The 23912-nt window shown below is 36.2% G+C and overlaps 1 protein-coding gene across 6 annotated transcripts in view; it reads left to right on the forward strand.

Moving 5' to 3' along the window:
* The window catches only part of STS (steroid sulfatase), a 77419-nt gene that overhangs the window by 27574 nt on the left and 25933 nt on the right, over positions 1-23912 (forward strand). For all 6 annotated transcript variants that reach the window (XM_027898555.1, XM_027898557.1, XM_027898556.1 and 3 more), the window contains 3 exons: positions 519-641; positions 6292-6715; positions 16534-16670. In XM_027898555.1, the coding sequence (XP_027754356.1) occupies positions 519-641; positions 6292-6715; positions 16534-16670 (684 nt within the window). The remainder of the gene's footprint in view (positions 1-518; positions 642-6291; positions 6716-16533; positions 16671-23912) is intronic.

Consider the following 23912-nt stretch of genomic DNA (forward strand, 5'->3'; position numbering starts at 1 on the left):
CAGATTCTCTCTCACTCTTTTGACCTCATGATATTTACATACCCAGTTGTGAGACTGCCCTATTTTAATGTGCCTTCTCTTAAATAACCTTAAAAGCTTATAGAAAACCATGTATGAGGAAAGTGGAAATTTGGAGAGTAGAACTTGGGAATGATCTCACTTAGTCCTCAGTTCCATTCCTATCCATGTACAAGAAAAATAAATTATACAAGCTCAACTTTTTTCAGTTATGCTATATCTTAGAACATCTACAGAAGGAGATGCAGCTGTTTATTTGATGTCTGGCCCCATGGTTATAAGCAGAGACTTTTTTCTAAACTTCCCAATTTCTGGTGTCAATACAGAGAAGACCTTATTCAGCTAAATTGATGATTGTATAAGCCACTTGCAACATTTATTGTCTGGTTGTAATATGTCATTTAAGTGATACCACCTGAAGCAAAAAGTGCATGCAGAAAGAATAAATGGAAATAGTTTCTACATATTATCCAGGTCTCATTAATTTTCATTGTATTTAGGAATGGCTGCCTTCTCACGAGTTGGTGTCTTCTTATTTTCTGCCTCTTCTGGGGGACTTCCTTCTGAAGAAATAACTTTTTCCAAGCTCCTGAAACAGAAAGGTTACGCAACCGCTCTAATAGGTAAAATTGTGCAACAACACATGTGCAACACTATTTTACATTCATTTAAATCAAAAGAACATTAACTTCCCATATAGGCTATTAAGGGTTTGCATTAAGCGTTTCCTCCACCCCCAAAATTTATTTTTCTAGCACAAAGCTGAGCACGTTCCTGTGCCTATGTGAAACACTGTGTAAGTATGTATAATTCACTTGTGTAGTTATAGTCTCATTGTGCAAGGTACTGGAGAAACATGATGAACAAACTGAAAATTAGTCAAGCTGTTGAAAGGTTTTCAGTATAAATATGAGTTTGATTACAACAGAGGGATTGATCACAATAAGGGATTGATCACAGGGTACAATTACACACAGTGGTGCAATTCATTTCACCAGTTTTTAAATATCCATAAAGTAATGTTGTACCTGGACTAACTATCTGGATTCTTTTCTTAGCCATCAGCCAGAAATGGGCATTTCTAGGAAAATTTTCCTATCCTGTGGTAGAAATGTAGTATAAAAAATGTATTTCTCTCTCATTGTAAAGATAGTTTAGACAATTAACTGCAGCATAAATATCCAGTGATGGGCAAATGAATGTCACTAGATGAATTTTAAATAAAATTGTAGTTAATATCCTAAAAGTATAAAGATTAGTCTTTTTTTTTTTTTTTTTTTTTAATTGACCTGCTTATATTTTAGAGGATTCTTGTGAAGTACAACTTGTATTACCTTACATTACATATTTCTGTACTGGAATTGCCAGGGAATCATTGTTCAGAGAACATCATACTGGAATTACCAAATAAATTTAGATGAAGGATGCACCCAATTTGATATTTTTAATTGATTTTTAAACAGAGACTTGCAATTTGGGGAGTGACTTTTTATTTAAAAAACTAGGCTGTTTAGCAAGGCTAACAATTCATACCACTGTTCAAAAAATATCTGTATTATATAGATAAACCTAACTTTAGTTAGTATTCCTAACTAAAAATCCTGCTTAGCTATATCCCAGTCTTATAAAGAATAAATACCATGGTGTTCTGACAGAAACAAATAAGAAAACCAGAAAATCTTATCAGAAGTATATTTAGTGCAGATGTATTTGAATCATAGTGCAAAAAAGCCATTCATAATTTGTCATGTTCCTCATGGAGTTAATTCCTATTGCTCCATATTCAATTAAAGACTGGGGTTTTTCTCTGTTTGTAACAAGCACTGTAATATAACTCATTTTCTGGAGCTGCCCTAGTTAACGTTCTTTTTTTAACCACTTTCACTGCAACATGACAGCTTGCCACTTAGATCTCCAGAAGTTATCTCCATGATACTTAATGAACAGTTCTTCCAAGTGGCCTGAATGATAGCTATAAGACCATAAAATATAATATTACCATATCCTTAGAGTATAATGAAGGTTTCCAAAAATCAAGAAGTGCAGTAAAATTAGTAATAAAGCATATGTAAATGACAAAAAGAAAAATTACGGAGGTTTGAAGAGTAGGTCAGCAGAATTGGATCCGCAGTCAGGCCATTTTCTTCCTCTGCTGATATTCTTATCACATCATGTTGGTCTGGGTCAGGGAGTCTTTGCTGGGTTCAATCTAACTCAGCAGTTCCCAAACAAATTATTGTCAAATCCTGCACCAGTGATGGATTGGCACAAGGGTAATTTTAAGCCTTTCAGTTCTTCAAGCATATAGTGTCACTTTCCCCCCCCCCCCCAAGTGTCTCTCCACTTTATTCTCTAAGGACATTTTTCTCTTCTCTAAATGCATTTTTACTTCTCTTTGTGCTTTTTTCTCCTCTGAATACATGCTTCCTTTTGCTCGATACATCCCAAAATATATTTTGGCTATAAATCTACTCTATGTATACACTTTTCTACCTCATTGTTTTCCCCTGTGACACAAAAAAGGTGACATCCAGTACATCTGTCAGGAAGGCACAGTCAGATCTGCAAAAAACCCCAAGTTTTATAAGAAAAAGCAGATGCATAGAATATGTGATATTTCAACAGTAGAAAGAAATGCTGATGTTTTGCAGGAAATAGCTATTCTTAATGCAAAAATTTCACTTAGGTAAGTATTATTTTAACTACTGCTATGATCAATTACAGTTGAGTAAAAGGTTAATTTTTCCTCACTATTTTTATCCAGTGTACTGTTTGATATCCGGAGAAGTTTAAAATCCACCTATGTAGCTTATGTCCAAAGTTGAAATACTAATTGATAACTGGTACTTGTTTCTTTCCTCCAGAATGAGGTGGTGTAATATTTGGACACATCACAGTAGTAAGGTGTCCAATCCAAGATTGATTGAGTCTGTAGATTGGGACTAATACAGTAGTTATTCATAGAACAGCTTAAAATCTGATCATGTTAATAACATATGCACATACACTTTTTATTATTATTGATATGTACTTCATATAAATATATTTCTTTGAGCACATAAAATATTTCCATTTACATCTTGCTCCACATCTTGCCTCTTGCCATTTATCTGAAAAATAAAATAATTCCAAAAGAAATATATCATTATATACAATTCAGGCTTAAGATTACTCCTTTTTCAACTGAGGGGGAAAAAGATGGGAAACATGGATCTTTGTAGCATCCCCAGGATTCTGGGTTCTGGAAAACTGAATTCTGAGTTTCTTGGCTGAATAATACTTGTCTCTCATTTCTACTTGCCTTTCATTGCATTGCTTTCACTCTGCAGAAATCGTGCTTGTGGCTAATGGAGAGGGAAAAAATGCCTAGGTCTCAAATTCTTACGGTACTCATAACTTACAATTAACATCACAAATTTCATTCGAAAGCTTGGTAGAATCTATTGAAATGCTTATGATGCTTGTGTGAAGTGTCCATCCTGTGAAGCATCACTTGGCAAAGAGATGAGAGCATTTTGCACTGCTCTCAGATTTGAGAAGGGTCTCAGACTGTAAAGCACATTACAGTAATATGTTGAAGCACTAGCTCAAGGCAGGGCTTATTGTCACAAGGAATGAAACAAAACATGACTCAGTCATCATTTGCTTTTTCAGAGTAGTGCAGGATCTATCAAAACCTTCTACCTCATCAGCCCTTGGAGAATGGCAATTGTGTTGTTCCGTCACAGCTGCCAATATAATTTGAACCAGAGCTTCTGTTGCTTTTCCCACTAACCTGCTCTCTGCTTTATTTGACTTCAGATGCTTCTGAACAAATCTCTTTTTGAGGCCTAAGTTCATCTTAACATTGAACAATTTGTTGTGCTGGCTAAAACCTTTTTGATAAAAATAGGACCTATATTTTCCCTTGTCCTAATTTGTTATTGCGAGATTCTTCTATCCTGGCTCGCAGTGTCTAGTTTTATTGAGATTCAGTTTAAGGAAGCCTCTATATCATAATAAATGGCCTTGAAGGCATATTTAATTTGTTTGAGTTTCCTTTTCATACTTTTTTTACTGAATTATAGGTGCTTTGAGATTGACATATAATATAACAGCAAAAAATTAAAAATTAAAGCTTGAAGGTCATCTATATTCATGATTATTAGCCTCTACCATTAATTCAGTTATCTAACTTGATGAGAATTGTTTCATGTTCACCTTGTTACACATCTGCCTTTATGATTACTCCATGAAGACAGTCATGTAAAACTAAGAGAGAAAAAAAAGACATTGAAGCATTTCTTTTCAAAAATGTGTCTCTTTGTGCGCTGGGAATGAAAATCAGAATTCGAGCTTTACCTAGCCCTTTATAGCATCATTATAACATCTGAAATGTCACTACAGTGGTGTGTACTGCTCTTTTTTTTAATTGACCACGGTAATCTTTACTGAACCATGTCAAGAGTAGTGATGAGCCATTCTGCCCTCAGAAAGCAGAATACCACCTCTAACAGGGAAAAATTCTGATGGTATGAAAGAGCTGTAGAGGCCTTAGTTTCGCTGACACATAAGCAGACCTGAAAATATTTTATACCTGGTTTGATGATATACAGAAGGTGTTTCTAACTTAAGACTATCAAGAGACGTATGAGGAGAACTAGACAAAACTAAACATTGAAACTCAAGATTTCTGTGTTACTTTTCTACACCTTTGCTAACAAGTGAACTTAAGCGCATGACATTCCCATCCTATACCTCCATTCTGTTATTTGTGGAAGAGAAATAGCAACATCCAGTCCATTTGCTAGGTACTATTTAAAATAAAGCAGAACGGATCCCTGTCTTCACCCTCTTTGGTACTGCAGTACCTGCATTCGTCATTGCCAAAGGAAGAAGTGCAGGATGAATATGCAGTTCTCTAGACCCAGGAGAAGAGTTTCAGGACTGTCTGCATCAGCACTCTTTCTTACAGATGGGTAAAACCATGTGGGATGGTTTGGAAAAGGGGAAAATTCTATGTGTACTTTTTTCCTTTTATGTACTTTCTGCCATGTGTATCCTGAAGCCTGTAGAGCAAATATTTCAAATTTGTTTGGGCTACGTTGTGGGAATGAGGACTTACTGGGTTTTCATGTTTTCTTATTTATTTCTTTTAAGACACAACACCAGAATTATGCTGGTTATATTAACGTATTTGATTCAGAAAAATAAATAGTTTGGCCCAGAAATATATAATGTCATTTGTTTTGTCAAGGCCTGTATATTTTTTTAAATATTCAATACATTTTCTGGCTGAGAGTAGAGAGCAGAACTCTATCCCCAATCTATTTCAACAGGCTTAACTGAATTTGCGGGCTTTTTTATAATTATGCATTTGAATCCAAATAACAGCTTCCAAACAGTTAGGTCTGTTGTGCTAAGCAATGCATAAGCATATGGTGAGAGGTTATACCTGGGTCATAGAATGCATTATCTAGATACTTACTGTAATCAGCATGAACATAGATTGTACTACTGTAATGCAAATCAGGCTCACTGGTTTCTTGTGTCAGTCAGTGTCCAACATTTTGCAGAATTAGAGTGATTTCCTAGTGAGACAAAATGCTGTGAGAGCTAGTATTTGGCAGCAATTTACTTCTAACTGTTATTTGGCTTTTTATTTATATATATAAAATAAAAAGATGCAAAACAATCACCCTCACCATATATATCTTTGTATATTGTGAGGGCGATTGACAATTTCAGACATTTTTGCAATCATTTAAATAATAAATGCTTTGGTAATTTTCCTATTCTTGATTTATTTCCTATTTGTTACTGTTTTCTTCTTTTCTCTTTTCTTTTTTTTTTTTTTTTAAACTATTCAAATTATTTGCTAGAAAAATTTCAGAGAAGTTATTTTTAACTCTGTACTGGCTCTTCCCATTCAGTCAGTAGCAACTACAAAATAGTATTTTTTTAATGACAACTACACAAAGGCTTCATTCCCCAAGTTAACTGTCTGCTAGGGCTCTGTTGCTCTTCAGTGACCTGCTATCCCACTCAAAATTTAATGTTCTTCAGCAGCAGCTCTTCTAAACCTTTTTCTGAGATGAATAGGCAGACATGAAACAAAATCTTAGATGAAGGCATAAAGAAAGTTTAAATAGAAAATAGGGATCCACACAATAGATGCTGGGGGCAGGGGGATATCAGTCAGACAGTGACAGTTTCATGTTTGGAATAGTGCATGTTAAAACTAAGTTTGATGATTTAACTACAAAAATACTCCCTGTCCTTCTCTCTTTGTAGGAAAGTGGCATCTTGGGATGAACTGTGAAAGCAGTAATGACTTCTGTCACCACCCCCTCAGTCATGGATTTGATTACTTTTATGGGCTCGCCGTGACCAATTTTAGAGACTGCAAACCTGGCCAAGGCAGCGTATTTTTAAAAGGGGTTCAGAACGCCCTTGTCATCCCAGTCCAAATTGCTGGAATCACCCTTGTCTCTTTGGCAATAGTGCAGTACATTGGCCTCCTCAATGTACGTTTCCAAGCCTTCGGTTACTGCTTGTTAATAATCACAATTTCACTTGTGGTTTTGATATTTTTCTTCTATCATTTTCGACACTTAAACTGCTTCTTAATGAGGAATCATAAGATTATCCAGCAGCCACTGTCCTATGAGAACCTTACTCAGAGGCTGACAAAGGAAGCCATGCAGTTTATTGGAAGGTAGGTTTCTAACTGTGTTCTAAATCAATGTTGCCATTTCACAATGATGATGCTTCTAAAAATTGGAAAAAAATATGAGCTTGTGGGCATAAGGAATATGTCATTATATATTATCATCATAATTTTTTCCTTTAAAAGATGACTGAAGTTAATTTGTTTATTGAAAGTGATTGTTTGGTTTTCTTCCTATCAGTTAGATAATTAATTCCTCTATAAAATTTTTAAATTGTTTCTGTTTACATACTTCAGATTTTTTTTCCAAAAATTGACAACTTTTTTTAGGGCTTTCATTATTAAGAATTTTAACTTGAAATATGAAAAATCTTTTGCGGTGTGACTTAGTTATGTGAAAGCACAATTCAGAGTCATAATCTGTGACTTTTCTGGGATGGGAAACTGTTTTTCATCATTGAGTTGATGCAACCGTTAAAAGGCATTCATATGACAAATTTTTAAAGATATTGGCACTTTATATGCCTCCACTTTTATGGCAGATTAATGTTGAAAAGATTTGATTCACAGAAGTTAGGGTGAAGGGTTCTTTACCTGAGGAAGAACAACCCCCAGCACCAACACAAGCTGGCAGCTGACTTGCTGGAAAGCAGCTCTGTGGAGAAGGACCTAGGGGTCCTGGTAGACAACAAGCAGTCTATGAGCCAGAAGTGTTTCCTACTTACCAGGAAAGCCAATGGGATCCTGGGCTATGTTAGGAAGAGCATTTCCAGCAGGTAGATGGAGGTGATCCTTCTACTCTCATCAGACCTAGTGAGGCTATATCTGGAGTGCTGTGTCCAGTTCTGGGCTCCTCAACACAAGAGAGAGGCAAAACTTCTTCAGCAAGTCCAGCAGACAGCTACAAAAATGATTAGGGGACAGGAACATCTTCTATGAAGAAAGGCTGAAGAAACCGGGCCTGTTACACCTCAAGAAGAGACAAATGAGAGGGAACCTCATCAATCTCTATAAATATCTGAAGGGAGGGTGCCAAGAGGATGGAGCCAGGCTCTTCTCGGGGTTGCCGAGCAATAGGACAAAAGGCAATAGGCAGAAACTGATGCACAGGAATTTCCACCTGAATATGAGGAAGAACTTCTTCACTGTGAAGGTGACCAAACACTGGAACAGGTTGCCCATAGACATTGTGTCATCTGCTCTATGATGACTCTTCCTGAGCAGGGAGGTTAGACCAGGTGACCCACTGTGATCCCTTCCAACCCTACCCATTCTGTAATTCTGTGATTCTGTGAAACAAATGTGGGATTTTTTTTAAACAATTTTTTTTTAATAGCCATCATATTGGGCCACCTAAACATTGGATGTACAAAAACATCCTAAGTCATTGTTCATTTTTTCTAAGTTAGCTCCCTTGCCATAAGTGTCACCACAGGGCTTCTAATGGGATGAAGTCACAAAAGTATACATTTGTATATTTGGAAATATACATCAATATATTTGGAGAAAAAATATTTAATCAATTTAACTTCTTGAAAAAACATGTTAAAATATTTTTCTTGATCTCATTTGATGCAAGTTGCAGCATTTTTAAAAATGTGAAATCAAATTAAAAACATATTCTAAGACATAGAAGTCCCTGAATTAATATTCCTAAAGTATGTACCATTAGTTACTGTGAATACATTCACATATTGTCATTGCTTGATGAAAGCACATACCAAAGAATCAGAGGCTAAATTTTCCAGACTTAATGACTGCATGCAGCAGCTGTTTCTTGTTGCTAGCAAGAAAAAATGTTTAACTAAAATCTTGATCTTATACAGCAATTTTTCTATTATTTCTATCATTATGATTATTTGATGAGGCCATCTCTACCCATCATACCAAAATAAAAGAGTTTTTGTCTCAAATTTCTCTAAGTGAGTAAGTTTTCCCAACAATCAACATTATCATCAGTATTTGTAAATAAACTAAAACATCTTTATTTCCTCTTGGCAATTGTGATAGATATAAAAATTCTTTCTCAGCTACATTTAACTGTGAAGTACTTTGTTTGCTACAAGCACACAAACATACATATTTGAAAATTGTTGAGGGGTTATTTGCTTAGTGACCAAGCATTTGGTGATTTTAAAAGATTCTTGAGCACATTAACTATATGTAGGTATATTCTGCCATTATTTACAAGTATATAATGTGCCTGTATTGATATTGTTTTGGGTATCTATGAATGTTTCGTGTATTTCAATGCCATGACAATAAAATGGTTGCCCCAAAACTGGTGAGTTGAAGTTGGGAAATTGATGGTGGAAAACCAGTAACTCTTTTAACTTTATTAATATGTGTAATTTGAACACTGTTATTGTATAGCTTAGTGTCACTGTTTGAACCCAGTGTTTAGAGCTGGAAAAATAATGTATAATCTAAGTCAGAACATCTTTGCTGACTTTGCTGGAGATAAGTGGCTTTACATCAGCTGAGCACTTGGCCCCAAATCTTAATGTCGTTTCCAGACAACAGTGATGTTAAATTGAAGTCAAGGTTAATAGCACATATTCGTAATTTACAACAAACTTTGTTACAGGAATGATGCAATTATAGTGAGAATTATAACCCAGACTCTTCAGAGTCATTGTTAAATTAGAAAATATCCAAGCACATTAAGGTATTGAGAAGCAATTAGGGCATTTGAGCAATCTTAACTGTGCCCTTTAGTGAATTCACATGCAAAGAATATGACCATAAACCTTGCTCCTAGGGATAGGAGTAATTAGATTAATATTCACTGAACTGATCTGTCCCATATATTAGTAAGAGCAACAAAACCAGTATTTACTTTGACACACTGGTTCTGACGTTATATAGTTCACACCTGTCAGCTCCAGGGCACCAGTAGGCCATTGCTGTCTTCTGACTTTGGCCATTTGTTGGTGAAGGACCATGAAGAGTCAGCCATGTTTCAACAGCATGCAGATATCTGGCACTCATAAATGAAGGGCCACAAGGTTTTGGGAAGACACAGTTTCCTGACAGCATTCTTATCATTCCAGTTCTTTCAATCCCTTAATCATGTTTGAATATTCAGTTTGTCACACAATCTCCTTTTCTTTAGATTATACAGTAAATAGCAAACTCAGTCATGTACACAAGTAATCCATCTGCACAAGTATACCAGAATGCAAACAATCCTGAATTTAAGGAATTCAAGCATTCAGCTTAACTGGTTCTAAATACACATTTTATCATCAAACTAAAAATCATCAGATATCATGCATTTTTAATTGGTCAATTATCTTTATAATAAATATATGATGAAGCTCCAATCTTCAACAGCACTGGTATTTTCCTGTAAAACCCTTTTATATGCAATGTATATGAATATATATTAATAACTCAAACATAAATGTTTTATCTATATAAGATTATTATACCTATTGCCTATATTACCTCTGTAAGTTCTTTGGAGTTCAGGTGATGGACTTCCAGATGTTTTCTCTTCTAGCTGATTCTCAATCATACTGTCAGCTTTATGACTTCTATGTATAAACATCAAACTCTGCAGAAGGAATAGGCAAGGAAGGAGATAAGGTGGGGTAGCCTTGTATGTTAGGGAGTGTTTTGATTATCCAGAGCTTAATGATAGTGGTGATAGGTTTGAGTGTTTATGGGTTAGAATCAGGGGATAGACCAACAAGGAAGATATTGTGGTGGGAATATGTAGACTACCCAGCCAAGATGAAGATGCAGACAAAATATTCTATAAGCAGCTGGTAGAAGTCTCACAACTGCTGGACCTTGTTAATGTAGGGGACTTCAGCTTACCAGATCCTGGAAAAACAGTACAGTGGGCAGGGAACTATGTAAGTGGTTCCTGAAGTGTGTGGAAAATAACTTTCTGACACAGCTGGTGAGTGAGCCAGCCTGGGGAGGTGCCCTGCTGGACCTGCTGTCTACGAACAGAGGACTGGTGGGTGATTTGATGGTTGAAGGCCATCTTGGGCACAGGGATCACAAAATGATGAGAGTTTTTGATTCCTAGTAAAGTAAGGAGAGGGCAATATGAAGAACTATTACCCTGGACTGCTGGAGGGCAAGCTTTGGTGATTCTGTATAATCTTTAGAGTTTGTATTTTTAAAGTCTTTTTATAATTTCATATATAACCATGTAGCTATGTGCTGTTGTAGTTACTTTGGTCTGTTTTTTTGGAGATGTAGAGTTGTATTTATCTTCCTTAGTCTAGTGTACGCATATTACAATTTTTGTTTGTTCCTAGATAGATTGAAAAAGAGCAAATACAAAATTCAGTGCCCAGAAATGGCTCTGGAGATGAATATATACAATTAGAAGTGACAGATTTGGTGTGTGAAAACAAATAGTAATTTAGTTGCTTACCCTAATTGTAAGTGGGCAGGTCAGCTCAGTGTATGTTAATTCTAATTACTTTTTCCCAAGGGAAAATGTGTTTACATATTGCAAACCTATCAGAACACTCTCTAGATATTATAGCATATTTGAAAGTCAAATGCATGCTAATTATTTCATGTTAAATTCAGTGTGGTTGTCACTCTTACATCTTCAGCATGCCCTTTAATGACCAGCTGCACAGAAAATCCAGTTTTGGAAAATGCCAGAGACCAGTTTCTAATGTATAAGAAATCAACAATCCAAATGACCCCTCTGTGATACAGAATACCTCTCTGACAAATTTGTATAGCTGGTCACAATTAATATTTTAAAAATCCTAATGAAATCTAGTTTCTGGAAAAAAGGTTTTTGCATACAAACATGTTTATATTTAAAAGGTATGTTGAAGGTGAATTTTAACAATTTTCTTGTCTATTTTTTTCACTCATAGATTGTATAGGCATAATTTTTAAAATTTTGTGATAACAGTTAATAAATTTTAAATTTCCATTTTATGTATTCTATTGTAGTCCTTGAAACATTGTTGCAACACATATTCAGATTTTTTTTTTCATCTACTCTAGGAGACTGGTTTAGAGTTTCTCTATACATTACTGGGTCTTAATCTCTGGCAGCTGTCATTTTATACTAGAGTTAAGATTTCTGAAATCAAATGTTTTTATAAATCCTACAAGAATATTCCTTATAGTTTACGGCAAAATGCAAATTATAGAATAGAGTTTGTAAATCTTTGTATACATGTGATGTATATATGCACATGTATTAAAACCAGGTAGTAACTTATAAGCTGTAACAACTCTACTGGATCTTCATGCCTCTTCTCTCAGACCTTTGATTGTACCTTTTGAACAAAAAGGTAACAGGAAAAAGGTGTGAATTCATATAGGGCTTTACAAAATCTTAAAATAATTTAAGAATTATTGAGGACCTCACTAGTTCTGTGATGAGTATCAGACCAGATTGTGAATGGAACACTTCTAAAAAAGTAGTAGATCTGTCTATTGGCCTCCAACATTTTGTGGGGGAGAGGGATTTAGTAATGAGTATAATTTGTACTAGGTGAGAAATTCCTTTTCTTTCTCTGTGCTTATGAAAATGTACTTTAGGGAGGGGAGAAAAAAAGGTTATATGGAAGGGAAATAAAAACATATATGAATTGTGTACCTTAAGCATTTAAAGAAAACAATGGGTATGAAATTATAGGTGTCAAAGTGTCTTTTCTATTTGCATGGAAGAATAGCTTCACAAATGCAGATACAGTAGTAGCACATCCTACTTTTAATATCTACTAGAAAGAGTCACATTATTTATATATTTACATTTTCCTCCCCCTCTCAATTCCATTTTCAGGACCTTTTCTGGTTCTACTGAGTAACCCCCAAGTGATATGGAGTTCTCTTTCTGATTTTCAAAAATTTTGAAAATATGACATCTGTGTTTGAATGTGTGTCTTTTAAAAGACTAGGGCAGAAACATTCATTCATGGATTCATTCATACTAACAAAAATTTTAACAGTTAACAGTCAGAACAAAACGAAATCCAGCATGTAGGAGAAAGTCCTACTTTGATACAACTAAGCCAAGATTTGGTTTGCCTTTTTCCTCCTGCAGGAATAAGAAGGCTTAATGAGTGCATTCAGCCAGTCCTATCACAAGGATCACTGTCTAATTGGTGATCTAATCTGGAAGTGGAGGAAGCACCCATGGGGAATAAGCATTAATGAATTTATCCACTGAGGGGATACTGAATAAGATCTTTTTAGTAAAAGGAGAGTTACAAGAAATAAGTTAAATTTGCATCTGGCTGTATCGACTCGTTGTTACCTCACCTGGAGTACTGTGTCCAGGTCTGAGGTGCTCAGCACAGGAAAGATGTGGACCTCTTGGAGTAGGTCCAGAGGAGGGCCATGGAGATGATCAGAGGGATGGGACTCCTTTCCCATGAGGACAGGCTGAGAGATCTGGAGTTACTCAGCATGGAGTAGAGGAGGCTCAAGAGATACCATACTGAAGCCTTCCAGTAGCTTAAGCAGGTTTATAAAAAGGAGGGAGAGGGACTTTTTATATGGACAGATAGTGACAGGACAAGGGGCAATGCTTTTAAACTGACAGAGGGGAGGTTTAGATCAGATGTTAAAAAGAAATTCTATACTCAGAGGGTGGTGAAGCATTGGAGCAAGTAACATGGTTGTAGATGTCCCATCACTGGAACTGTTCAAGGAGACCTACTGGTCATACTGGTTTTGGTGCAGTCCAGGATACAGTTGACTTTCTGGGCTGCAAAAACATATTACCGGCTAATATGGAGTTTCTTGTTAACCAAAACTGACAAGTCCTTCTCCTTGGGTCTGCTCTCAATCCATTGTCCACCCAGCTTGTGCTTGGGATTTACATCACCCAAATGCAGGACTTTGCTCTTGGCCTTGTTGAACTTCATTAAGTTCTCATGGGCCAAACTCTCAAGCCTCTCGAGGTCCCTCTGGGTGATATCCCTTCCTTGCAGTGAGTCAACTGCACCACATCAGTGCACAGTAAAGCAAACAAAATTGCCCAAGGACTTTTCAAAGCAGCGAGCAGTATTTGGAGCAGATTTGCAGGAAAAAAGTTAAAAGACTTGTGTGTGAAGCACAAAGTCAGATTAGTTTTAATTGCTCTCTCACCCACTTTAAAGCTGTGTTTTACAGCTCAAGCCTGAGCTGAATCTTTGAGTAGTATAAAGACTCCTCACAGTAAAAAAGAACCTGGTACTTTGCAATGCAGAGGAATCATCAGCAATGTGATGCTTTTAGATGTTTTCAAGATCCATTAAAAACACACTAAAGAATATCTTATGTCAGATGTATATAATCTCTCTGGCTACTCAGTAAATTGAAAAGACTGTGTGATTCATGTTAGGATAAAAAATCTCAGATCTTTTGAAACTGAGATTCTCTGTGTTTGCACTGTGTAAAAGATAGTGGTAATACATTTTTGAAGGAGCTGTTTATTGAAGTTCAGGTGTTAAGCTGTTGTTGTCAAATTTCTCTCCTGCCTACTAGCTAGTATTGTCATTCCATTTTCAAGGTCATGGTAGAGGTATTCAGTTATAATACTCCTCAAAGAGTTTTGGCAGACGATAAACAGCTGCCTCTGATCTTTTATAGGATATTAATAGGTGAGACACTTCTCCACCTGCCAGCAAGCTGTCAATCATAACCTGTCAATTTTAGTTGGAAAGAAGAGAATGATGTAGTGCCCTTCTATATCAATCACTGATTTGATAACTCTTCATGAAAGTTTGATCTTTGTATCAGTTCTATTAAAACAAACAAACAAAACCAAACTACAAAAAACTTGAGTTATTATCTCTTGAAAATATCATTTATAGTGGAGGCTTTTGATACTCACTTTTAGCAAAGAAGATATAGAAGAAAGCAATATCTCTGTGGCATCACAACAAGGCAGTTTGCATAAAAAGTTAGTTTTGTCTGCACTGTCATAAGTATAAAGTAAATTTTTGTGGTGTTTTACTTTACCCTAGTATTTGTATATTAATCTCAATTCAGTGAACTGTGTTTAAGGAAAACGTAAATGAAAATCTAAGGAAATAAAAAATACAAGTAAAACAGAAATCAGCTGCCTTGAAGAAATGTTCTCTAATGAAAGGTCAGTGTTACAGTTATGTGTATATTAAATATTTAACTTATAAGTATACATCCTTTTTTTGCTTGAAGTGGTGATATTTTCAAGCATTTTAATTGACTCAGAAGTCTCATGTTATTTGTTGCTACAAAAATCAAAAGTTTTCACATATATCACCTTTCAAATAGCAATAAACAACTTTGTGGAAATGGTATCTTTTATAAAAAACAATTTTTTTAATCTATACTTTACAATACTAAGCTTATATAGGATACATGCACAAATATTTGTAAGAGAAATAAAATAATTTTGTATCAATTTTCCACAAGAAGAAGTTCTATTTATTCTGTTGAGGTTTTTTTTAAAGAAAGAGAATTTTTTTATGAAGAAAAAATCCCTGTCGAAAACACACTTATCAAGGGAGTAATGCAGATAAAATGTTCTCATTTTGAGTTTATGTGCTGCTGTATATGCCAGTAAAAAAACATGCAACTTGTGCAAAAACATATCCAACCAAGGAGAGAGGAAAAATGGATCATAAATATACTACATTATAATTAATTATTTTCCTTTAAGATTAAAGTGTTGTTATCAGATTAATCTCTTTTACTAAAATACTTTGTTTTCAGGTTCTAAAGGTTAGGGTTTTTTGTTAATTTAAACAGAACAGTTTGTATGAGCATATCTGTATTGTTCCTCCCCTCTTTAAAGGGTAGGTGAATCAACTGCTTGAGGAGATATGTAGTCTCCCTTTGATGCTGACATGAATCACAGGTATTATCCACCACAGACTGGTGAGGGAAAATATGGTAAATAAAACTAAAAATAGACTGCAATTAGCTGTGTGCTTTAAGGTGAGATCCAGACAAGATCTGTGGGTAGTACTTTTGTGATTCAGCTGATATTTACAATATGCATAATGTACTGCAAATGCTGTTAGAGCATATAGCAGTAAATTTGGTTAGTACGGCACAATTTTAAGTAAAGTTTTATAAATAATGCATAAGGAGAAGTACTTGCTAAAGCTGTGCTTTCACAGCCTGCTAGAACTAATCATAAATATCATGTTGACAGATCACATGAATAGCAAAATTTACAGAGTCTATTTATTGCACTCTTTCTACTGCATCTGTTCAGGAAATAAACTGAAGACAATGGAGACTGTTCATTACTTTGAGGAGAAAAGTCTTTAATATCAGTATTAAGGTTATTAACTTCGAGGTTATGATCACATGCATACAGGGACAGAGCTTCGAATGAAAAGAGAACTGGTCATATACCTTAGTCCTGGATAAAGACGTAGGTCCTCACAATAGTCTAGCAGATCAGCTTCCACGTGACTTTGTGAGGAAAGTAATTGTGTTTCATGTAGATGTGTACTTCTGAGGGTATGTTTTTGAACAGCAATTGTATTCAGGCTTTTAAATATATACTTGTAAAATGAAGAGAGGTGTTTTTTCTCTAGAAACTGCTAGATTCCTGGCTTTAAAAAAGTCCTCATTCAGTATATATAGTAAATAGTAATTAGGTAAATTAAGTAATTTATTTTTGCTTTCAATTCAGTATAAGAAAGGCATTTTTACTGTGTGTATGTTTATTCTGGATTACCCTCTTATCAATTACACTATTCTCTTCCCTTTCCTCTTTTTTGTTTTGGTTGGGTTTTTTTTTTGGGTTGGCTAGTTGGTTTGTTTAGGTGGGAGGCCAAGGAAGAGGGAGAGTCTTTTTTTTTTTTAACTTTGCTGTAGAAAGATTTCTTTGTAGCCATTTTATTCTAAAATATACTGAGGAGTTGTGGGTTTGTTTTATTTTCTAGGAACACTGATGCACCCTTTCTGCTTGTCTTGTCTTATCTTCATGTCCACACTGCTCTATATGCTTCAGAAAATTTCAGAGGAAAGAGCAAGCATGGCTTATATGGTGATGCAGTGGAGGAAATGGACTGGAGTGTAGGTATGTTACATATGATTCTAAAAGCAATCGAGAGAATTCATGGGAGACTTGTGTTTGTGTTCACTAAATTCAAATCAGCAATTTGGATGTCTGCAGCGTATCTGTCATACTTATCCTTTATACTTAGGGGAAAGAAACAGTCACTTAAAAAACACAATAATCTGAGCTCTTGTAGTATGTACTTTATGACCAAAATGATTCGTCCTATTCTCATCTTTGACTATGAAGGCAATCTATACAGCATTTACTTTAGCAGAGATGTGGTCACCTAACTGTGGACTTTTGAAGCTGAGTGGTTAAATCCAGTTAAATCCAATGCCCTGAGCTCCTGGGTGCCATCTGACCTGTTCAGGTTATCCTTGTAAAACAATATATTAATTCAAAAAGTGACCACATGATATCTATATAAAATTATGTTCAGGTAAAGTGGCTATATTATGCACTCTTGGCAAAACTAATTTGCTAATTATTTTAGTGAGTTCTCTGAATTATTGAAATCACTAATGCGAGGTCCATTTCCATTTGTGTAGAACAGTCAAACCAAACAATTTGCCCTTCAGAGCTTCTCTGAGGCTGGAGAGCAATTGGTCCTTGTGTTTTTCAACAGATCTCCTGTATCTCTTGATATATTGAAGTGTTTCTCTGATTCTAGAGATAATGAACTGTGTAAACAAGTAACAGTTCATATTTGTAAATAATCGTACTGTAGAATAGCAGTATTATAAGAGCTAAAGATGAATTTACAGTCCTCCTTCCTGTATACCCCAAGTTGATTCTGTTCTCAGTACAAGCTAGTGCAAATTGGCTTTTTTCAAGAAAATGTTACTTCCTTATTAAATTTCTATGAACAGAAATTATGCTGGCATGTGCAGTTAAACATATGTATTTCTTTGCATATTTTCCATCAAGAAGTCTGGTTTCAGAAGCAGTAGGCAAAAGGCAGCACAGCACATTTAGTGATTTGTAAGGTACTTACTGCATTATTTACAGAAATGGGGAAAACCTTTGTGGGAAGCTGTGATGTGCTGAGGAAGGGTTTTCAGTGTAGGAGATAAGAGAATAATACTCTTTTGTAAATCAGGTTTTGTAAAGAGAGAGCAGCTTTCATTCCAGTTAAATCAACCCTGAAACTTTATCACTTCTATCAGTGGCATTTGGTCAGTTGAGTACTTGTATTAGATAAAACTATGCATGTGTTATTATTTTTGTTTGCATCCACATTGCAGTAAGCTACTGAGCATTAGCTGGTTTTACTGTCTGCATTTGGTTTTAATATTTCTTTTTCTGTTGTGTAATATGTGCTTATCCCAGCCTAATTGATCATTTGCTGCTGCCATTACATTTTGCTGCTTCTTTGCTGCCCCAGAGAGTGTCTCCACTGTTTATACAGCAAGCTGGAAAGCAGGGCAGCTGACTGCTGTTTCAGGCTATTTAGTGATGTAGGGGTGGTAACAGATTGAAAACCACTGCTCTTTTGCAGAATGACCACAGGCTCTTGGCAGATGTGTCAAACTTCTGTAGGACAGAAGCACACTATTTAAAAAACTTGGGATAAATCAGAGATACAAATTTAGTGGTGCTAATACAGAAATTTTGAACAAACTTGGAGGAGATACATGAGTTTCCTCATGTATTGTCCTGTAGAGTTCATTACAAAGGCATCAGGGTCAGTTAGCTCAATCAGGAAACAGATCCCTGACTGTCATTTACTAGAATACAAGTATCAAATTTTATTTCTGCTGGAGGTTTGGCTACTTGGTTTTGTAAGATTTGGCTATGTACTGTTTTGCAAGATTCCTCTGATGAAATATGGCATAGTAACTCCAAGAAGTAGAAAATGTGTTTAGTTCCTCTGCTACTTTCTTCTCCATTATTAGCACGACGAAAAAAAAAGTTATGGCTGTCATTTCCAAAGGAGTCTGAAGGAATAATATAGCTTTTTTTTTTTTTTCAATTGAAGAGAGTACTTATTTTCATTAACCTTCACTGAAAATTCCAGTCCTAGTGCATCAACTATGTTAGACAAAGTAGATTTATTCATTATACTGCTGATGTCAATAATCAGTATTTTCTTGGAATACCTCTGAAGATGTTACAGTAGAAAAGTCAAATAAAATTGTCTAAAAAAGTTGAAAAAGTGAAAACTGTAAGCTTTTCAGAAAAGGAGGATTTATCATTCAGTAGGCAGAAATTAGTATTTATGCATAGAAGAATGTAACTTGCAAAAGCAATAAGAACAAAATAACCCAGGTATAACAATATGCTGCAAAACTTTCTAAGTGAAGACAACACAGCATATGAAGAAAAAATGAGTGTGTGGAAAACTGCATTATAGTACAACATCAGAAACCTTTGGCCTAAGGTAGGAAAAAAACCACAACTTTAACTCAGTTATAAAATAAACTTACAATGTATTTTTTGCTGACTGGGAAATGTTGTGGAAAACCCTTGTGGATGACTAAAACAAACAAACAAACAACAAAACAAAAAAACCCAAAGCTGCAAGTAGAAGAAGTTAGGACTGTCAGGTACCAATGATGAAAAAGTTATATCAAGATTGAACTGTGAGAAAAAGCAACAGCCCTTCTAGTAAGACGGAGAAGTCCACTCCAGACTGAGAATTCTAAATGCAAAACAATTCCATTTTGATTTTTTTTTTTAATTGAGAATCAATACCAAATTGGGCAATAATTCAACTGTAAGACAACCTCCATGCTAAGAGGAGAAAAACCCAAAAGACCCATTAATAAAATACTTATTTGAATATTTCATGTTTGTGACTTTTTAGACCACTGCTGAAGAGTATGATTACAATCCATGTCAAAAATCCAAAATACAAAGTCTGTGCATAAGCTTTGGGACCATGTATTTCTACTACTTTTGCATACTGATGTGTGTATAACAGAATCCAAAGTCAAAAGCATTCACAGTAACAATGTCACTGCATGTGACATGCCTTAGAGAATTATTCTCTGGCTAATAATATTAATTTTCTTTCAATGTAGGCTAAGCACCTTATTAATGCTATTAATTAAAATTCATATGAGAGCAGATGAAATAATCTTACTGTCTAAAAATGGAAAAAGAAATGATGAATGAATCAGTGAATGCAATATTATCCTCTTCTTCCTTCCTCTCTTCTTCCCTTCTTTCATTCCTTCATTCCTGATTGAGTATAGGAAGAGAGATGGATACATTCAGAAATTGGTTTTGATGTAAATTTCATTACAGTAATTTAATTCAAAACAGATCACTGCAAAGAGTTTTGGAGCCCCCTGTGGACATGCATGAAAGCTGTGTGAATACACACTAATCCAACACCACTTTTGCAAATGACTGTTTATTATTCTGTAGCAGAACTAGATATCAGGTCTTCCTCCTTTGTAGAACAATCACAGCTGAAAGGCTTATATATATCTAGGTCTCAGGAACTGTAGTCTGGAACAGACTGTAAAGTCAGGGCTTTGTCTGGAGATCTTTATTACATGAATGTCCTTAAAGCTGAAAAAACTTAACCGCCTCTTTGCCATGATCTTTTGACTTGTCTTAGGATCAAGTTATGCCAAGAAAATACAACAGTCATCTGATGTTAGTTAATCAGAAGAAAAGGCTAGGAAATAAATTCCAAAGTATCCTACATGCAACTTGTATTTGAAATATCTTAAAAGATTTTGTAGAGTTATATAAGTGTAGCTTGGTATGTCCCCATTACAAGAGGGATATGGAGCTACTGGACAATGTCCAGCAAAGGGTAATAAGGGAGACTAGAGCATTTTTTCCTAAGAGAAAAGGCTGAGAGAGCTGTGACTGGAGCTCCATTCAGCCTGGAGAAGACTGAGTATCTTATTAAGGTGTATTAGTAGAGGGACTTACTGCCCAAGGCCTGTATTGACAAGTGTAGTGGGTTTCTGTGGCTGGGTTTTGGTAGTGGGGGGGGGCTACAGAGGTGGCTTCTGTTCAAAGCTGCTAGAAGCTTCCCCTCTCCAATGGAGCCAATGCCAGCCAGCTCCAGGACAGACTTCCTGCCTCTGGCCAAGGCCAAGCCAATCAGGAGTAATAGTAATGCCTCTGTGATAACATATTTAAGAACAGAAGGTTGTGGTGCAGAAAAAATTCCAGCCAGGGAAGAGTGGAATGAGAACATGGGAACAAGAAGATTGACAGCAAGGTCAGTGCAGAAGGAGGGGCAGGAGGTACTCCAGGCACCACAACTGAGGTTCCCCTGCAGCCCGTGGTACAGCCCATGATGGGGCAGCTGTGCCCCTGCAGCCCATGGGGGACCATCGGGGTGCAGAGACTCCCTTGCAGCCCATGGAGCAGCCCATGCTGTAACAGGTGGATGCATGAAGGAGGCTGTGACCCCTTGGGAGGCTCAAGATGGAGCAGGGTCCTTCCAGAGACCTGCAGCCCATGGAGAGGGAAGTCCACGCTGGAGCAAGTTTTTTCTGGGTAGGACTTGTGGCCCCTGTGGGGGACCCACATCGGTACAGCTCATCTGTGAAGGACTGCACCCCATAGAGGAGTGACTCATGGGACAGCATTTTGGGAAGAACTGCTGCCTGAGGTGGACTCACCCTGGAGAGGTCCATCAAGGACTGTCTCCTATGGGAGGGACCCATGGGAGCAAGGAGAGGACTCCTCTCTCTGAGGAGCGGCAGAAAAAACAAGTAACAGTAACTCCCATTCCCCATCCCCCTGCACTGCTGGGGAGGAGGAGTGAGAAGATAGAAGGAAGGAGGAACGGGGGGAAGGTGTTTCTAAGACTGTTTTATTTCTCACTCTTTGTCTAGTAAAAAATTTAAGTAATAAATTAGTAGTACTAGTAGTTAGTAATAAATTTAGTAATAAATTTGAATACTATCCCCACTTTGAGTCTGTTTTGCCTGTAAAGGTAATCATTAACTGACCTCTCCCAGCTGTTACCTCAACTCATGAATCCTTAGCTGTTTTTTTTTCTCTCTCTCCTCTGTCCAGTCGCAGAGGGAGAGTGAGTGAGTGGCTTTAGTGGGTACCTGGTATCCAGCCAGGGTCAACCCACTACAATAGGACAAGGGATAGTTTCAAACTGAAAGAGAGCGGGTTTAGATTAGCTATTAGGATGAAATTCTATACTGTGAGGATGGTGAAGCACTGTAACAAGTTTCCCAGAGAAGTTGTGAATGCTCCATCACTGGCAGTGTTCATGGTCAGGTTGGACAGGGCTTTGAGCAGCCTGACCTAGTGAGAGATTTGGCAAGGAAGTTAGAGTAGCTGATTTTTGAAGGTCCCTTCCATCCCAAGCCATTTCGTGATTCTCTGTTTCTATAGTGATTGACAAATTTTGAGGATGCTAATGACACCTTAAGTAGATTTTCCTTACAAGGAAATATAATGCCTAACTTTTTTTAAACAGAAGAAGTTATGTAATTAAAACCTAAGTTATCTGAAGTTACTGAACCTTACATGAGGAATATTTATGACGTGCCAAAGCATTTGTGATACTGTGCTACACAAGCTCTCTGGGGAGATGTGGCCTATAATGAAATATGGCAAGGCAGACATAAAGTATAGTTCACTGAGGAAGGCCAGCTGGGGTACAATCTAGTAGGACTAACTGAAAGTTAGAGCACTTTTCACACTGCTTTTCTTCGATTCTGCTGTTATCATGATGAAGGACTGTCTATAAAAACGTATCTTCAAATAGTGCTTTCAAAGAGGAAGAGGACAGAAGCTCTACCAAGTCAGCTCCAGACCTTTGTGAAAAACATCTAATTTATTTGTTCCATAGTAAGATTTCCCAGTGTGGTTAAAGAGATTATATCAATAATATATGCTGTGGCTCTTAATCCATCTACAGCCTATTAAAAACTAAATGCTTATGTGTCTTTTATCTGATTAATTTGTTCATGTTTCGATAGCTAATATGCAATGTATGTGAACTTGATCATGTCCTCTGCACTGAACTTCTATTCTACTCTGGAGTGATATGAATCAAGGGTCTTAAGTGGAAACCAGTCCAATTTTACATAAACTATTTTTAGTGACCCCTATGGCTTTCTTCTCTGTTTTAGTAATAGTTGTACCACTGTTTTATTAATAGATTGAAAAAAAAAAGAAAAAAAAAAAGAGCTACCCTAAAGTTGGGTTTTTTTCCGTAAAAAATCATGTACAGAGAGATAAGCCTAATTTATCATAGCTTTTCACCTGGTGTAGTCATTTGTAACAGTGCAACATCAATTTCAAAGATAAGCAAAGCAGAATGTACATGATCAGAAGTGGCAGATAAGCACTGATCTTATCCAGCTATTATGAATGTGACATAAAGTTGACTGAGCCTGAAAACTTATAGATAGAATTAAAAGTCTGGAGAGTGGTGCATGATGCTGATGGTACATTCCTTGACCCTGATTTTCTGAATTTATAATGGCATACATCTCAAATCTGTAAGGTTTATTGTTAAGCTTGGGTTTGTTATCATGAAAGATATCCACCCAGTACCTCTGAGGAAGAACATATTCAGCCAATACAGGTACTCTGTGACTAGAACAGAATTTTCCCACCCTATTCTGCCATTCTGCTCTTATCCTAGCATAAGAGACTGTTTCTTCAGCTAAGACAGTAGTTAAGCTGTTCAAGCACATTCATTCTTTAAGTCAGATCTGAGAAAATTGTCAGTATGAGTGCAGATTAAAGACATTTGTGGTTCTGCCTTTTATGATGTGGATGCTTTCCAGTTACAGTCTGTTCTAAAACCCAAACTCATTTCATATGTCACTAAGCAGCAATGACTTTCACTCACTACGGAATGGGACCAAATTTAAGAGGTGACTAAGTGATGAAAGACTCCCATTTCCACTATGATAAGCCTCCTGAGCTACCTAATCCTCCTTAAGTGCAGTTTACTTCTTCTATATTACATCCTTGTACATAGCAAAGCTCCTTCTCAGAACATTATGTACAAGATTACAAGGCACATCTTAACCAGCCATTTCTATAGCATTTTTTCAATTAGTCAAGTTTAAATAATGTCTTAGTAATGCATACTCTGCAATGGAAAAATTCAGTGTAAGGCAGCTTGTGGTAGTAGTGCTGTGTTGTTCAAAATTTTCTGCCAGCTGCTGAACAGATTTCATTTGCATCTAATATTGCAGGAGTTAAATTGTCAGCACAAGATGTGTCAGTGCATAATGCATTTTATTTTACAAAAATGTAATCATGTAACTTTCAAAATTTTAAAGGCTTTCTATTAGTTATGAAACTCTT

This window comes from Empidonax traillii, unplaced genomic scaffold (assembly GCF_003031625.1).
Source record: "Empidonax traillii isolate 1590-97213 ecotype Southwest subspecies unplaced genomic scaffold, ASM303162v1 scaffold604:size387904, whole genome shotgun sequence".
In the NCBI taxonomy this organism is placed as follows: domain Eukaryota; kingdom Metazoa; phylum Chordata; class Aves; order Passeriformes; family Tyrannidae; genus Empidonax; species Empidonax traillii.